The 13,915-nt window shown below is 56.1% G+C and overlaps 2 protein-coding genes across 7 annotated transcripts; one reads left to right on the plus strand and one right to left on the minus strand.

The window, feature by feature from the left end:
* The first annotated feature begins 669 nt into the window (after positions 1–669).
* RCCD1 (RCC1 domain containing 1) lies at positions 670–8,115 on the plus strand. 4 transcript variants are annotated; one of them, XM_061595717.1, is made up of 8 exons: positions 670–1,138; positions 1,860–2,060; positions 2,160–2,181; positions 2,449–2,570; positions 3,780–3,884; positions 4,049–4,207; positions 4,629–4,702; positions 4,793–8,115. In XM_061595717.1, the coding sequence occupies exons 1-8, from the start codon at positions 985–987 to the stop codon at positions 4,988–4,990; spliced, it is 1,035 nt and encodes a 344-aa protein (XP_061451701.1). In that variant the 5' UTR covers positions 670–984; the 3' UTR covers positions 4,991–8,115. The 4 variants fall into 4 exon arrangements, with proteins under 4 accessions (XP_061451701.1, XP_061451698.1, XP_061451699.1 ...); XM_061595714.1 differs by having other exon boundaries at positions 672–1,138; positions 2,160–2,313; XM_061595715.1 differs by having other exon boundaries at positions 673–1,138; positions 2,160–2,313; positions 4,673–4,702.
* PRC1 (protein regulator of cytokinesis 1) lies at positions 5,244–13,878 on the minus strand. Of its 3 annotated transcripts, XM_061595709.1 has the most exons (15): positions 13,742–13,878; positions 13,022–13,268; positions 12,655–12,787; positions 11,720–11,842; positions 11,399–11,632; positions 11,136–11,306; positions 10,897–11,046; positions 10,418–10,565; positions 10,199–10,335; positions 9,960–10,055; positions 9,708–9,854; positions 9,153–9,263; positions 8,322–8,423; positions 7,449–7,694; positions 5,244–6,668 (listed from the first exon to the last, which is right to left on the minus strand). In XM_061595709.1, exons 2-15 carry the CDS (start codon positions 13,030–13,032, stop codon positions 6,591–6,593), a joined length of 1,887 nt encoding a protein of 628 aa, XP_061451693.1. In that variant the 5' UTR covers positions 13,033–13,268; positions 13,742–13,878; the 3' UTR covers positions 5,244–6,590. The 3 variants fall into 3 exon arrangements, with proteins under 3 accessions (XP_061451693.1, XP_061451694.1, XP_061451695.1); XM_061595710.1 differs by lacking the exon at positions 13,742–13,878 and having other exon boundaries at positions 7,449–7,628; positions 13,022–13,212; XM_061595711.1 differs by lacking the exon at positions 13,742–13,878 and having other exon boundaries at positions 7,526–7,694; positions 13,022–13,212.
* Between the last annotated feature and the right edge of the window lie 37 nt (positions 13,879–13,915).

Here is a 13,915-nt window from a genome sequence, read left to right on the forward strand (position 1 = left end):
GCTGTGTGAAGGACTTCCTTTTATCTGTCCTGAATCTTCCAACATTCAGCTTCATTGGATATCTATGAGTTCTACAGAGGGAGAAAAACTTCTCTCCCTCCACTCTCTCCATGCCACACATCATTTTATAAACTGTCATGGCTCCTGTTACTCACCTTTTCTCTAAACTGAAAAGCCTCAAATGCTGTAACCTTTCCTCATAGGGAGTCGCGCTCTCCTTGATCATTTTGGTTGCCCTTTTTTGAAGTTTTCCCAGCTCTGCAATATCCTTTTTGATGGGAGGTGACCTAAATTGGAAGTGAAGCCATTCCCCTGGGGAAGGCCAAAGGGGCCGGGACCACTCCGCGCATGTATGCGCCCATTCAACGCTGGCCTTGCTGTGGTGCCAATACATCCCACACATTTAGGAAAAGTAAAGTCATAGAAACTCCTTTGGAGTAATCGAATTGTCTTACATGCAGGAGACTGGAGAAGAAAAAAAATGTATTATTTGGAGGTTGATGCTTAAGCTTACGATTTTGTCCCTTCCTAGACCACAGCAATAGCAATGCAACACTTGCATGCAGCGACTGCTGCGACAACCCTCTTATGGTTTTTACTTCAGGGTTTTTTTGGGTGCTTGTGTGCGTGCGCAAGCGTTCGACTCCCGATCACTCAGCAGAAGGTCACAGGAGGGTAGAGCCCTCGCATGGGGCGAGGGAGGCCGCCGGTTCTGCCCCAGCAGCCGGCTAGCCGAAGGCACCCCGATTACCAGAAAAGCCCAAATAGGGGGGCGGTCTCGGCGCTGGTTCGTTTCCTCCTGAAATGATGAGTGACGCTTAGCCCAGGGCCGGAGAGGGCAGTCAGTCTGTGCTGCCCACGAGAGGGGCCGGGCCAACCACTCCTCCTTTGCCCCGCCAGCATCCGGGGTTACAGCAGGGGCCGGCGCAAGAGCGAAAAGGGCTGGCTGCATCGAGGGCGCCGCCCCCATGGCGCAGAACAGCCATGGAGGAGCTCGCCGGCGGATGGTTCCAGGTCGGGTTCCACTTCGGGGAGGCGACGGAGGCCGGCCTGGCGCCGGTGCCGCTGGACAAGGCCGGGCCGGGGCTTCGCCGGGTGAGGCCGAGCTGGAGCTTCGCCGGGATCGTCCGCGCCGGCGGTGAGGGAGACTCTGCGCGTTGGCGTCGGGCTGGCTCCTCCCCGCTCCCTTCGAGCCCACCGACCGAGCGGCCGCTCCTGCGCGCGTTAGGAGCCGAGCGGGGCGCACCGCTGCCTTCTGAGTGCCAGGCCGCCTAGCCCCGCATGCCTACCCTGGCCGGCAGCCCCACCATGCCCCCGCAGACCCTTTCCCTTTTGCAGGCCGCGCACATGCTCCGGGGGCTCGGCCGGCACGCGATCCCGAGTGCGATCCCAAGGGGTCGAGGGGGGTGAGGAGAGCCCGTGGTCTCCCGGGTGGCGCTGGCCTACAACTCCCATCATCACCCTCGCCAGGCGGGCGGCTCCGGGGCTGCTGGGAGTTGGAGTCCCACAACACATGGAGTGTCCCCGCAGGCGCTACACCCCGTGGCGGAATAGCCGAAGAGCTGAGCGCTTGGCCTCTTCGCTCCCCACCTCGACTCTCGCTCGCTCATGCCCCCCCCGCCGAAGATGGGTAGCTCGACTGCTCGGACGTTGGCAACAGGGGTTGGGTCTCCCCCTCCTTAGCAATTGGCCTTGATGACATGTCCTGGAAATATGCGCGTGTGTGAGCCTCCCTCAGCCAGTTTTAGGGGGCTCTCCCCACTACTGTGGTCCCTGACATTCTCCACCGTCTGCCCCACTGGAAGCCAAGTTCGGGAAAGAAAGCTCCAACCCTCCCCTCCCGTTGCTGCCTCCCACAGGGTCCACCCCGGTTCTGCTGCAGGGTGGGGTGCGTGCCGTGCTGCCCCAGGACTGCCTGGATGTGCTGCCGTCCGAGACGCACGTGCTGGTGCTGCGGGAGGCTGCGCTGGAAGGCTGGCCGGTGGAGGGTCTGGCTCTGATCCTGGACGGGAAGCCAGCCTGGCGGTGTGAGCTTCTGCCGGAGGACGCGGCAACCGCAGGTGGGCAGGCGGGAGGAAAGGAAGGATGGAAGAGCAGGGGGCCCTTGCCCTACGGCACCCCCCAGCCCTTCTGACTGCTCCTGTCGCTTCTGCCCACAGACCTGCCGCTGGTGCCTGGTGGGTACGTGACACCTTGCCCCCCTTTCTTCAGGCCTCTGCCTTCCGTCCTGCAGGTCCGCAAGCTGGCCCTGGGCCATGAGCATGTGGTGCTGCTGGGCAAGCAGGGGGCCCTCTTCTCGTGGGGAGGTGGCAGGTGAGTTCCCCCCCCCCCAGCTGCCCTCCTGGTGGGACCTTGCTGACAGCTGGAAGCCAGCTGTATGGGAGTTGTGGGGGGGGGGCTGAGCTGCTCACACTGACCTGGGCTGGGCTGTCTTTCTCCTCTTCCCAGGCACGGGCAGCTGGGTCATGGGGACCTGGAGAGCAGGACAGAGCCGCAGTTGGTGGAAGCCTTGCAGGGCGTGCCCCTGGTGGACGTGGCTGCTGGAGGGTGGCATTCGGCTAGCATCAGCGGTAAGGGGGCAGGAAGGGGCTGTGGACAGACCCATCAGTGGCCTTTGGGGTTCCGTCCTTCACAAGAGGCTTGTTGATGCTAGCAATTGTTGCAGGGTAGCAAAATTAGGCACTTGAGCATCTGAGTGAGCTTTGTGTGTTTGAATCTTTGCTAAAGATTACACCTTCCCTGGAATTAGTCAGACTTTAAGCTTTAAAATAAGAAATAACTACTTCATTCTGGAAGTACATACTTGATAGGAAGGAGTTCTACATCTAGCTAACTAGCTAAGTTGGAGATGGAAACACTAAGCCTAGTGTTTGCCCTCATGCTTGGAGGAGAGGGAGAGACAAAGAGAATATGCTTGCTCTCCCTCTCAAGAGAAAGAAGAAGGAAGGAGATGTGGACAACATCCTAAGCATATCAGTCACTCTAGCAGGAAGGGAGAGACAGCAGGAAGGGAGAGTCAGCAGGAGATCAAAGGACAGGTATTAGCCTAGCAATCAGGTCTCCTCTCTGGCTACCCTTTTAACCCCATTCAGCCTCAACCCACAAGTTCGAGTTGAACCACATATTCCAACAGTAATCATAATAGCAGCAGCCTTTTGGGGCTCACAAGAGCAACCCTGCTACAGGGATCCTCCTTTACGCCTGTCTGGTTTCCTCATTGGTGACCAGGTGGAAGGTGTACAGGTCTGGGCTCCAGCTCCTTCAACATGGGGTGGGGGGAAGGGACCTGTGGCTCTCCAGATGTTGATGTTGTTGGACCCCTCCCCCACCCTGCAACTTCCACCCTTGACCACAGGCCAAGGACGATGACAGTCCACAGATTAGCCACCCCTGCATAAACTGTTGCAGATCAGATGACGCTGGAGATGGAGCGTCTCCTGCAGAAGGGGAATTTTCTTCTGTACACAACTCTCCAAAGATAGAAAAGCCAAAGGTGAAGGAGAGCAATATCTTTATCTTTTTTATAACAATGAATTGCAAAACCTAAAAATGAGGGCGAGGCTGCTGCTGCTGCAACCCTTTTTCTCTTTTCACTCCACCCCAACCCCTCTGGCAGGAAATGTACTCCCTCGCGTGGGAAGACATATACCTCATAGGACCAGGACCAGTTTCATGTGGGGAATACCCTTTGCCAGACGTGTGATGCAGTTGCCTCTTTGGAGGAAGAAAAGCCATTTTACTTCTGTGCTGTAACCCTTAGCTTCCCCCCCCCCTGCCAGAAATAGGAGATTTGTACATCTGGGGCTGGAATGAGTCGGGACAACTTGCACTGCCTTCCAAATCACTGGCTGAAAGCAAAGCAACCACAGCAGAGGCAAACCAAGGTGAGGCACTGCTAGCGTGCAAGGGTACTTCTAGGGCTGTCCGTTGCAAGATTTGGCACAGGGCAAGCCTATACCTGTGGCTCTTTAGAGGGGAGACTGGGCCTTATCTCCAGGGTGAGGATAGGGAGTTGTTTTTTACCACTTTGTAACTGGAGTGTTTCTAGGTGACAAGAAACTGAGCTTGGCCCAGCCGGAGGAAGCACAAGGCCCCCACAAAGCTACATTCATTTCAATCCAAGCCTTCCCCGCTTTGCTGGATATGCCTGATGGGGCAGATGTCCAAAAGGTCAGCTGTGGATCACGACACACAGCAGCTGTGACATGTAAGAGGATGTGTGGGTTGCCTTCCAGGGGGAAGGTGTGGGGAGCAGAGATGACAATACTAAGACTTTCCTGAAGAATTTTGTGGAGCTGTTGCTGTTAGTGCAACCCTACTTAGAGTGCTCTGCGTTTCTGTTATGATTCTGAGCACCATTTATATGTGACTACTCCCAAATGACCTCCCTGAAGAGGAAGAAAGTATTCTTGTTCAGGGTTGCTATACTCAAAATGTATTAGAAGTGATTATTTAAATGGCGTTTGTAAGCAGCACTTCTTGCAGGCCCTTTGAATTTTGCCATTGGCCTCCTTGTTTTAATGGCCAGGAAATGTTTAAATTTGTGTGGGCAAACAAAGGTTACCTGTGGTGTTCCTCCTTGGGCCAGTTCATTCCTCCAAAGAGGAACTCTGCTCTCACCCTTCCAGTGTCTGCTGGCGCACAGCCTGTTACACCCTTCCTTGTCTTCCAGGCACCGGAGATCTCTACACCTGGGGCTGGGGTAAGTCAGGGGAGGTGTCACAGCATCAGCACCCTTCTGTCTCCAAGGGCAGGGTCAGCCCGCACTGCTAACAGTCCTTTTTGGTTGTAGGTAAATACGGCCAACTGGGGCACAGGGACACTGCCAGCTCTGATGAGCCACGGAGAGTGCGCTGCTTTGTGGACTGGGGTCTTGGTGTGGTGGATGTTGTATGTGGACCATGGACCACCTATATACATACTGTGCCACGATGAGACGCAGGAGGAACAGCTGCAACAAGCCAGAAACCTTTGTGTCGCAGTGACCTGAAACAGACAGCATGGATGAACAGGACTTGCTCCCTCTCGCAGCCCACGATTGCAGAGAGCTGCCTTCAGCTCCTTTCAACAATGCCAAGTGCCAGAGCATCCCATCCAAGGCAAGTCTTGTAACTTCAGGCTAATGTTTTGCCTACCTCAACCTACATGTCCATGTTCCTGTTACAACTACTTCACTGCAAGGCCGTCTTCAGTTGAAAGAGCGCTGCATTTTAGCACCTCACAAGTACAACACGGATGCAGAGTCGTATTTTATAAGGTATATTTTATGTAGAGCTAAATTGCCATGAAAAACAAAACAGGTGTTGGAACAGTCATTTTGTTAATAAAGCTACTGCGGCTGCCATCACCGCCCTTATTGGCCTGCAGTCAGGATACAATCATTCTTTTGATGGAAGGCCAGACATGAGTCAGCAGGACAGTAGGGGGCGCTCCTGACGAAAGGGGGAGTCTCTCCAGCAAGGAGAGACTTGGGGGTGGAGGGTTAGACTGTTATCATCAGCGAAAAGCCCAGAACGATACAATTGATTATTCATTATGTAGGACAGCAGATAAACAAGATGTGAACACAGTGCCATAAAAATAAATAACAAGGCGACTGTAGTGAAAAGAAGGTGCAAATCTAGCCATGATAATGGGGGTAGGGATGGCAGAAGCCCCCTCCTGTCCCTCGGAGAAAGAGGTCAACTGCCACAGTTCAGAGGCAGGAGCAAGATGAGGCCAGTGCTGTACCATTTGTTGTAAGGATTACCAAAGCCAGATCAAGGGCCAAGTTGTACGCCTGCCCTCCAGAGCAAGACACCTGAGCAAGCCTGTTAACCCAAAGGAAACCAGGCGAGAGGTGCCTGCTTGGCCTCTCTGCTGCCCCCCTCTTCTGTTACAGCCAGAACGACTCCCGCACTACCACTACAAGCAACTGCATGAGCACCAGAGGGCAGCAGTGACATTGCTCCTTCCACTCCTCCTTATGCGGATGGATAGAACCCCTTGTGCTTCAGTGAGCACTAGCCATCTGGCCCACCCTACTCCCTGCCTAGCACAGGGAGAAAAAGGGGCCCCGGAGGCACCCAGGGGAGCAGAAAAAGGGGCCCCGGAGGCACCCAGGGGAGCAGAAAAAGGGGCCCCGGAGGCACCCAGGGGAGCAGAAAAAGGGGCCCCGGAGGCACCCAGGGGAGCAGAAAAAGGGGCCCCGGAGGCACCCAGGGGAGCAGAAAAAGGGGCCCCGGAGGCACCCAGGGGAGCAGAAAAAGGGGCCCCGGAGGCACCCAGGGGAGCAGAAAAAGGAGCCAAGCTCCCTGCTGCTGCTGGAACCCTAAACTAGACAGCCAGTTGTGCCCGAGAGTACGCCCGGTTCTGGAAACCCTTTGCATTGTTACATTTTATTCTTTTTAAAATAAAAACACTATAAAAATCATTGCAGTAAAAACAAGTAACCAATAGTTAAAAGTGGCCCTCTGTCCACTGCCACAGGGCAACAGTACCAGACAGGGCTGGGATGGAAGCCGCCGAGGTTGGCCCAGCCCTAGGAAGGTCAGGTGGGGCCAGCGCCTCTTTGCTGCCTCCCGTCCTTGAAGTGCACAGCACGTTCCCTTTCAGCTCTCAATATTGGAAGCTGTGGAATTGAGGATGTGGGATTTGGACTCAGATCTGGAAGCCTTTGAAAGTTCTTGCTGTGAAGAAAGAAAAACATTCACGTGAAGTAGCTGAACAAGGCAGGCCCAAACAGCCCGTGTGCATCACAGACTGGTGCAGAAGGGAAGGGGAGGCGTGCCATGACCACACAATTGAGGGGCACCTTCCACACAAGGACCAAGCCTCTTGCACATGTGTTACATGGAAATGCATGTGAGGACGATCTGACCAGTTAAAAGCAAAGAGGTGGGTAGCCCTCCTCCAAATCCCCCTCCCCCAGGCCCTGGATCCAGTTTACCTCTATGCATGCTCCTCCCCGCTCATTTCAGACAATACATACATCATGCCAGGGCTTATTACACAGGCTTGCATGTAAGAGTTTAGCCATGAAGTGGCACCGGGAGATGGCTGCAAGGCCAGGCAATGTCCGTGTTTGAGGCCAACCTAGCAGAGGAGATGGGCGAGGGTGGGCAAGACAGTGGCGCTCTGCTGCATGGAGGGACTGGGCTGCAGGCTGCCACTGAGGAGGGGGCGTGCTCCTGCTCTTGGGAAGGTGATAAACTGAGGAATGTTGGACTCTCGAGGGAGCAGAGGCTGCTGCCATCCACCTAGGGGAGGGGGGCCTGCCACAGCCTCCTGCCCTGAGGAAGACTTCTGAAGCAGCATGCTTGGCCCTGGGTCCGCTGGGACTCTGCAGGGCAGCTGCCGGTGTCAGGAAGAGGCAGGTGCTGGCGGTGTGCAGCCCCGTCGCAGGGAGGAGAACAGAGCGGCCTGTGATGGCTGTCAGAGTAGATGCGTTGAGAGAAGAGGGAAATTACCACAAACTCGGAATAGGTGCTGGCAACAGAGTTAATGCTGCAGGCGCGCTGGGCAGGGGCTGTGGAGATGCACCCACCGCTCAGAGCTGCTCTGTTGAGCTGAGGCACGTTTTCCTTGTTGCGCTCCAGAGGGCCTGGGCGAGAAGGCTTGGAGACCGTCTGGCTGGGAGTCCGGACAGGCTGCAGAGGCAGAGGGGAGCGTAAGCACTGCTGGTTAGGGCTTTTGGCAACAGTGCTGCGGGAGCCCTGGAGAGAAGCGGCACAGAAAAGTGGAGGGCAGCACATTAAGCCACTGGGAGGGGCGACATTCTAGGATTCAGTGTGCAGATTCTTTCCTTGCTGCGCATAAACATGGCAACAGACCTTTTCCTGAAGTCCATTGAAGTGGGTCCCTTTTCTGCTTGTGATACACATCACTTGGATAAAGGGGGCATGTGTGAGAAGCAACAAAGTGTTGTAGCGTTAAGTGCTGCTTCTTTTCACTGTTCTGGTCAGCAATACCCTCCCCTCCATGATACTCCATTCCATTCTATTCTGGGTTCCCTCCATTGGACTGTATTTATCCATCCTCCTTTAAGCCCCCCTCCCAAGCTGACTGCATCGTGGTTCTATTTTTAATCTTATACTTAATTGTACTTTGTGTAGAGAATTTGTTAAAAGGTAACTAATAAACATACCAATTTTAACAAAAACCAAGAAGTGGGTTTTTTTTGTACTTCTGTAAACTTTGGGGCTGCCCCAAGCCCCTGCTGCCAGCTTCCTCTTGGTGCAGCACGCAGCCCTGAAGGCTAGGAAGGGAAGGCAGGCCCATTCTGCTTTGGGCCAGCCAGGAGAATCTCTTAACGGGCAGTTATTTAGGGCCCAGCTGCTCACCTTTGCTCCAGAAAGTGGCAGATGGGACACCGGTGAGTGGAACGCTGAGCCCACAAATGCGGAGCGGATGGTGCTGTTGAGGGTGGCAGCTGTGGTGTTGAGCTGCAAGAAAAAGCAACGGGTCACAACAGGTTGCTCCCCCCAACACGGTGGCCAAATCAGGTTTTCTTCTCCACACCCGTTAACTAGCCCTTAAACATTTGTCCACAGTGGACTTGCAACCCCCCCCCTTGTTTTTCTCCAACTCCACCATTTCTCAGATGGGTGTGCATGCAACCACACACACACACACACAGCAATGGGAACGGCGCCTAATGATGTAGTTGTGGATAGGGATACAGATATAGGATAGGATTTGATTTGAGAACAAAGAAAAATACTCCTGCAAATGGTCAGGATGTATAAAAGGTTACAGTACTATGCTACTTGCTACACCACCTCCTGTGGAATATACTCTGCTATATGAGCAAGTGCAAAGCACATTCGAGTTCTGCACAAACGTATTAAGTTTGCCTCCTTCCTTTACTATATGGGACTGCAGTGATTCATACATCTTGGCTTCTTTCTCAGCTATTCCTGCAGTTTTAGATTTCCTCTTCCAGTATTTTGCCTGAACAGATTCTTGCAGCCAGCATCATATAGTAGATTCTCAGTTCTCATTTGCTCCTTGGGTATTTTCTCTCTTTCTTAGAGCCAGTTTTACTCTTGTTACTCTTTATTACACTCCTTATTTCTGACCAAAGTGAGTTGTTCAGTGCACAAATGCTCAGCCTTTCTGCCCTCTGTGTCCCCCCTCCCCCCAACATCACAGAGCCACGTTGCTACCCTGACCTTCCGCACTTTGGCAGGTGTGGTGAGGCCCAAGCCCTGCCTTTTGTTGGGGGTCCTGGGGGTGCTACCGTACATCATCTCCTCCTCAATCTGACGGGACTTCTTGAGTTGCTGAAAGAAAGAAGAGCAGGGATGGCTGGAAATCACAGGGCACTAGAAGGAGAGTTTGGGAGAGCCCTGAAAGGGGAAGCCAACTCCAGGAAGAGCCCCTTGCCCTTGGCGAGAAGACTGGTGGGGACCGCAGCCTCTCCAGCCAAGGCCAGGCTTCCGATTGGTTCCTGGCTCTGGCTTGGATCTGAGCACCAGCGTGACTCAGCTACCCTTGTACCCAAGGACACACAAAGGCAAGCCTCCAAAGACCCAGCAGGGATGCTTCTGCCAGTTCCCACCATTGGGTGGCCTTGGCCAAGCCACCCAGGAGCTCAGTGGGCCACCTGGGAAGAGGAACAGAAGGAAGCAAGCCCATTCTGTACATCTGCTGCACAGACTGACGGAGGGCAAGCCGGAAGCGCTGCTTTTTGCTTTGGCATGGGCCTCCCAAGCTGGCCAACTCACGCGCTCCTGCCTTTCCTTCTCCTTCTCCAGATGGTGCAGCTGCCACTGCTCAGCCACGTACGCCAGGAAGCGCTGCCCGTTCACCAGGAAGGCCTGGGCCTGCTCCTCCTCCCAGAGCTCCACCCGGCCCTTCAGCTCCTCCTCCAGCTGCAACAAGAGACAACCTGCGTCAACCCAGCTGCCCAGGGGCGCAATGCAAACACTGCCAGGCTGGCTGGCCCGCCTTTGGCCTCCCTCCCAAGCGCCACATGCCTTGGGGAGAGTCTTCTGCAGTTTTGCTCGCAGCTTCTCCTCTTTCAGGAGGTTGCCCCCTCGGTTGGTGAAGCGACTGGGATCCGTTGCCTTTCTCTGAAAAGGGAGGAGTGGTCACAGTCCAGCCCCTCGCACCTGGGGACTGAGCAGCCTGTGCTCGTGAAAGGTGACTGTGGCTCCTCCCACCCCAGACTGGCCCTCAGCGGATTGCCACCTGGCCCAGCAAGGCTCATAGCTACCTCCAGCTCCTGGAAGAGGTGCCAGTTGTTTTCCCATTTATGGATAGCTTCAAACAGCTCTTGATGTCTCTCATAGTAGTGCTTTATCCGTGCAACTTCCTCATCGTGCTGCTGCAAGAGTTCTTCGGTATAGTTGTCTAAGAAGAAGAACAAAAAGGCAGCTGTGTCAACCACAGCCAGCAAGGCCACATCAGCCATGCAGGGAGGGCCCTCACTCACCTTCATAGTAGGGGCAAAAGGAATGCCTCTGCTCGGTCCCATAGAAACACTTGTCCCAGTAGTCAGCCATTTCGGCTCGGATGGCCTCCACAACGCTCCTGAGGTTCTGGACCTTCAGCTCCTCCAGGCGATCCACTTCCAGTTGCAGCTAGAGATGGTGAAGAGCATGGGGTCAAGATGCTTGTGATGGCACAGCTTCCAGGCTGAACACTGAGCCTCTCCCCCCCCCCAATCAGCATGTATCACAAAACATTAAGAGGAAACTTGTATTGCACCAGGATTTCGTGCAAGCCAATAGGAGGAAATTTTCACGCAGCTTCTCTTCAAGCCCAGTGGCAAAACATGAGGCACCCCTTTTCCCTACTGGGAGACGGGCAGTTTCTCATATTGTGCTGAACTTGGAACGGGCAAGTGGGAGAGAAGGCAGGATGGGCACAGCAGGAGCTGATCCTGGGCCAGAGCTTTTCCGTACTCCTTACAGCATTCATGGTCTTGGCTCTGGACCCCTCCATGTACGGGGCAAAGGCTTCCCTTTCCTCCGCAGGCACCTGCAGCCGTTCCCAGAGCACCAGGATCCTGGAACGCAGCTCTTCACACAGAGCTTCCTTCTGAGTTCTCCGGCCCTCCAGCTGGGAACAGAAAGACCAGCCTTAGCAAAAAGGACGACGGAGGGGATTCGCAAGGCAAGCCCTCCGCCCCGCCCCATTTCCCCTCAAACCTGCTGCAACAGATCCTTCAGAGCATCAATATTCTCCTTGGAGAGGCAGAAGGCATCCTCGTCCTCGCACACCACGTCTCGCTCAAAGCTCGTGTCGGGGATGTGCTCCAGGTCCTCCATGCAGAGGACAATCTGCCGCTTGGTGTCAAGGAACTCCCTCTGCCGGCGCTCCTGGAGGCCATAGGGGAAGGTCAGCCACCACTGCCACACCCTCTCCTCCTTGGCCCCCTCCCCACTGGCGTACATGCGCATGCAGCGCCCACCTTTTCAGCCACCAGCCCTGCCAAGTGGCGACGGAAGTGGTCCAGCTCTGCTAGGCTGGGCACCGCTTCGCTGTTGACACAGCAGGGAGTGATGCAGAGCAGGTCGCACATCTCCTGCTCCCGCTCCTGCAGCGCCTTCAGCTCCTGCTCCCGCTCCCGCTTCTGCTTCAGCATGACCTCCACGCGGGTGCGCAGGTCCTTCTCCAGCTGCAGAATAGTGGCCCCTTCGTCCTCCTGAGAAAACAGCACAGTGCCCCTGAGCTCAGCAGGCAGCTCCTGCTGTAGCCCCATTCACTAGCCCTCAACCGCAGCGAGCCTCACCTCAAAAGGAACCAGTTGCAGCTCTCTGCAGAGGGTCGCCAGCTCCTTGCGACAAGTAGAAATGCTCTTCAGGAGACGCTCTTTGAGGTTCTCTTCCTCTGCAATCATCATGCCCAGCAGGCCCTGGTGGCACAAGAGCAGGCAGCATTGGGTGAAGATGGCATCGGGCCCAGAGGAGCCGAGAGCAAGGCTGCAGAGCCCAAACGGCTACACTGAGGGCACCTGCTGCTGGGTTCACACAAAGCACAACGGAGGCACCCACTGCTCCACAAACAAACCCTGCATACGTGGGCTGACTCTTCATAACATTCACATGCAAGTCCATTCCCAAAGAGATGCCGTTACTCAAGGGGCCAAATACAAGACTGCCCATATCATAACCCATTCATACCCCTCTATAGTGTAGCTGTACTTGGACAACAACAGCCTCTGCGCCTCAAAAATAACGAAAGTTGTAGAGCTGGAAAGGATTGAGGAAAGGGTGACCAGAGAGCTCAAGGGGCTGCAGCAACTCTCTGGTGCAGAAAGGGGGCAAGATTTGGAGCTTTTTAGTTTAGGGAAGAGTGAGCAAGGGGAGGAGGCAGAAGAGAGATGTATGCAAAACTGAAAAAACAAAGAGAAATTTTACTCCCTCTCTGTGAGAAGGGATTTAAAGGGGGAGAGGAGACAACATGGGAGGGGATTTTCCCAAGTCTTCCCTATCCCAATTTAGTCCCCTAGGCCAGATGAGCCTCCTCTATTGGCTAGAGCAGCGTTCTTCAACCTTGGGCCAGCCAGATATTGTTGGGCTTACAACTCCCCTCCGCCTTGGGGACTATTAGCTAAGGCAACTAGAGATTATGGCAGTCCTGAAGACCCAACGTTGAAGAGGGAAGCTCTGGAGGAGGAGGAGCGGGCCGGGATCGCCCAGACTGTCCTGCTGCCTCGCCCCTCACCTTGACGTGCTGCTTCACCACCTCGGTCCGCTGCAGGCGCTGGTCCTCGGGGATGCCGATCTCCTCCCAGATGTCGCGCAGCTGGAACAACGCCTGGTTCAGGCAGGCCACCGACTCGTTGGCCAGGATCTCGCTGGGTGAGGGGGAGAGAGAGTGCCGTCAGGCGGGGGAAGGGGGCTGGAGCGGGAGGGAGCTCTCCCCACGACCACCCGGGGAAGAAGGCGGAGGTGCCACCCGCAGGCGCTCCGGGGCAGAGACCGCCCCGAGAAAACAAGACCGCCTTACCCTGCCCAGGCGGAGACCGCTGAGCAGCACCAGAAGGGCAGCCGCCTGAACCCCCCGCCCCGAGAGTCCTCCCGTCGCCCACCTCTTCCTCATGGCCGCGACCGCCAGCCCAGCCCACCGGCCGGCCTCCGCTTCTCCTGCTTCTGGGGCTCCGAGCAGCGCACCTGCGCCGTCCGTTTCTCAGGCAGCGCCTCGGATTCAAACTCTTCTCCGTTCCCTGATTGGCTTCCGCAATGATGCGTTGTCCCGCTCCCAACCGCCAAGCGTCCCCCGCCCTTCGGGTTTATAGAACCGCCCAGTCGGATCAGGCCACGCCCCAAGCGTTCGTTCTGCCCAATCAGAGGGAAGAGATGTTCGCACGGCAGCCGTCAGAGGACGGGGACATAGAGGTAAGAAATACTTTTAGAGGCAGGTCCTGATTCGCCCTGCGAGTCCCGCATGCGAAATCCAGGGTTTTGTGCCCCAAGGGGGCTTTTCTCCTTTGGAGGGCAGAAATCGCGAGGAGAGCGCGGAGCGGGCGAGCCCAGTGGCGCGTGGGCTGAAAGCGCCCCTTTGAGGCGCGCACGCGTTTTAGGGAGGAGGGACCCTTTGCGACCCCCTCTCCCCCTCCCCGTTTCCAGCCCAGGCAGCGCCTGCCTTGCCATCTGCAGGGGCTTCCTCCCAAGGCCGCCCCGAGTCGCCCCCCAGTTGTGCTGCAGGGGAGGGAGAGGCCCCCGAGCCCCGCGCTTGCCCAGCCCAGGGCGCTCTTCGGACGATCCCCGCCGGCAAGCGGCCACGGGCGCCAGCCGCACAGCGAGCCCACCAGCCGCTCCTTCGCCGCGCTGGGTCCGCGCCCTCAGGCCCCCTTCTCCGGCGCTGGGCCCGCGCCCTCAGGCCCCCTTCTCCGGCGCTGGGAGACCAAAGGCTGCGCTCCATACAGCGCCAGCAGCACTCTTCCGCTTTCTCTATGCCATGGACAGTTCCCTGGAGCCCTTTG

The sequence above is a fragment of the Rhineura floridana genome, chromosome 14, assembly GCF_030035675.1.
Source record: "Rhineura floridana isolate rRhiFlo1 chromosome 14, rRhiFlo1.hap2, whole genome shotgun sequence".
NCBI lineage: Eukaryota > Metazoa > Chordata > Lepidosauria > Squamata > Rhineuridae > Rhineura > Rhineura floridana.

What these genes read in the sequence shown, in the direction of transcription:
- RCCD1 (XM_061595714.1), top strand. Translation starts at nt 985, where the DNA reads ATGGAGGAGCTCGCCGGCGGATGGTTCCAGGTCGGGTTCCACTTCGGG. An exon ending in CGGGATCGTCCGCGCCGGCG is followed by an intron (nt 1,139 to 1,859) that starts GTGAGGGAGACT and finishes TGCCTCCCACAG; the next exon opens with GGTCCACCCCGGTTCTGCTG. An exon ending in ACACACAGCAGCTGTGACAT is followed by an intron (nt 4,208 to 4,628) that starts GTAAGAGGATGT and finishes TCACCCTTCCAG; the next exon opens with TGTCTGCTGGCGCACAGCCT.
- PRC1 (XM_061595709.1), bottom strand. An exon ending in CAGGGCTGGTGGCTGAAAAG is followed by an intron (nt 11,307 to 11,398) that starts GTGGGCGCTGCA and finishes TATGGCCTCCAG; the next exon opens with GAGCGCCGGCAGAGGGAGTT. An exon ending in AGAAGGAAAGGCAGGAGCGC is followed by an intron (nt 9,264 to 9,707) that starts GTGAGTTGGCCA and finishes TCTTTCTTTCAG; the next exon opens with CAACTCAAGAAGTCCCGTCA.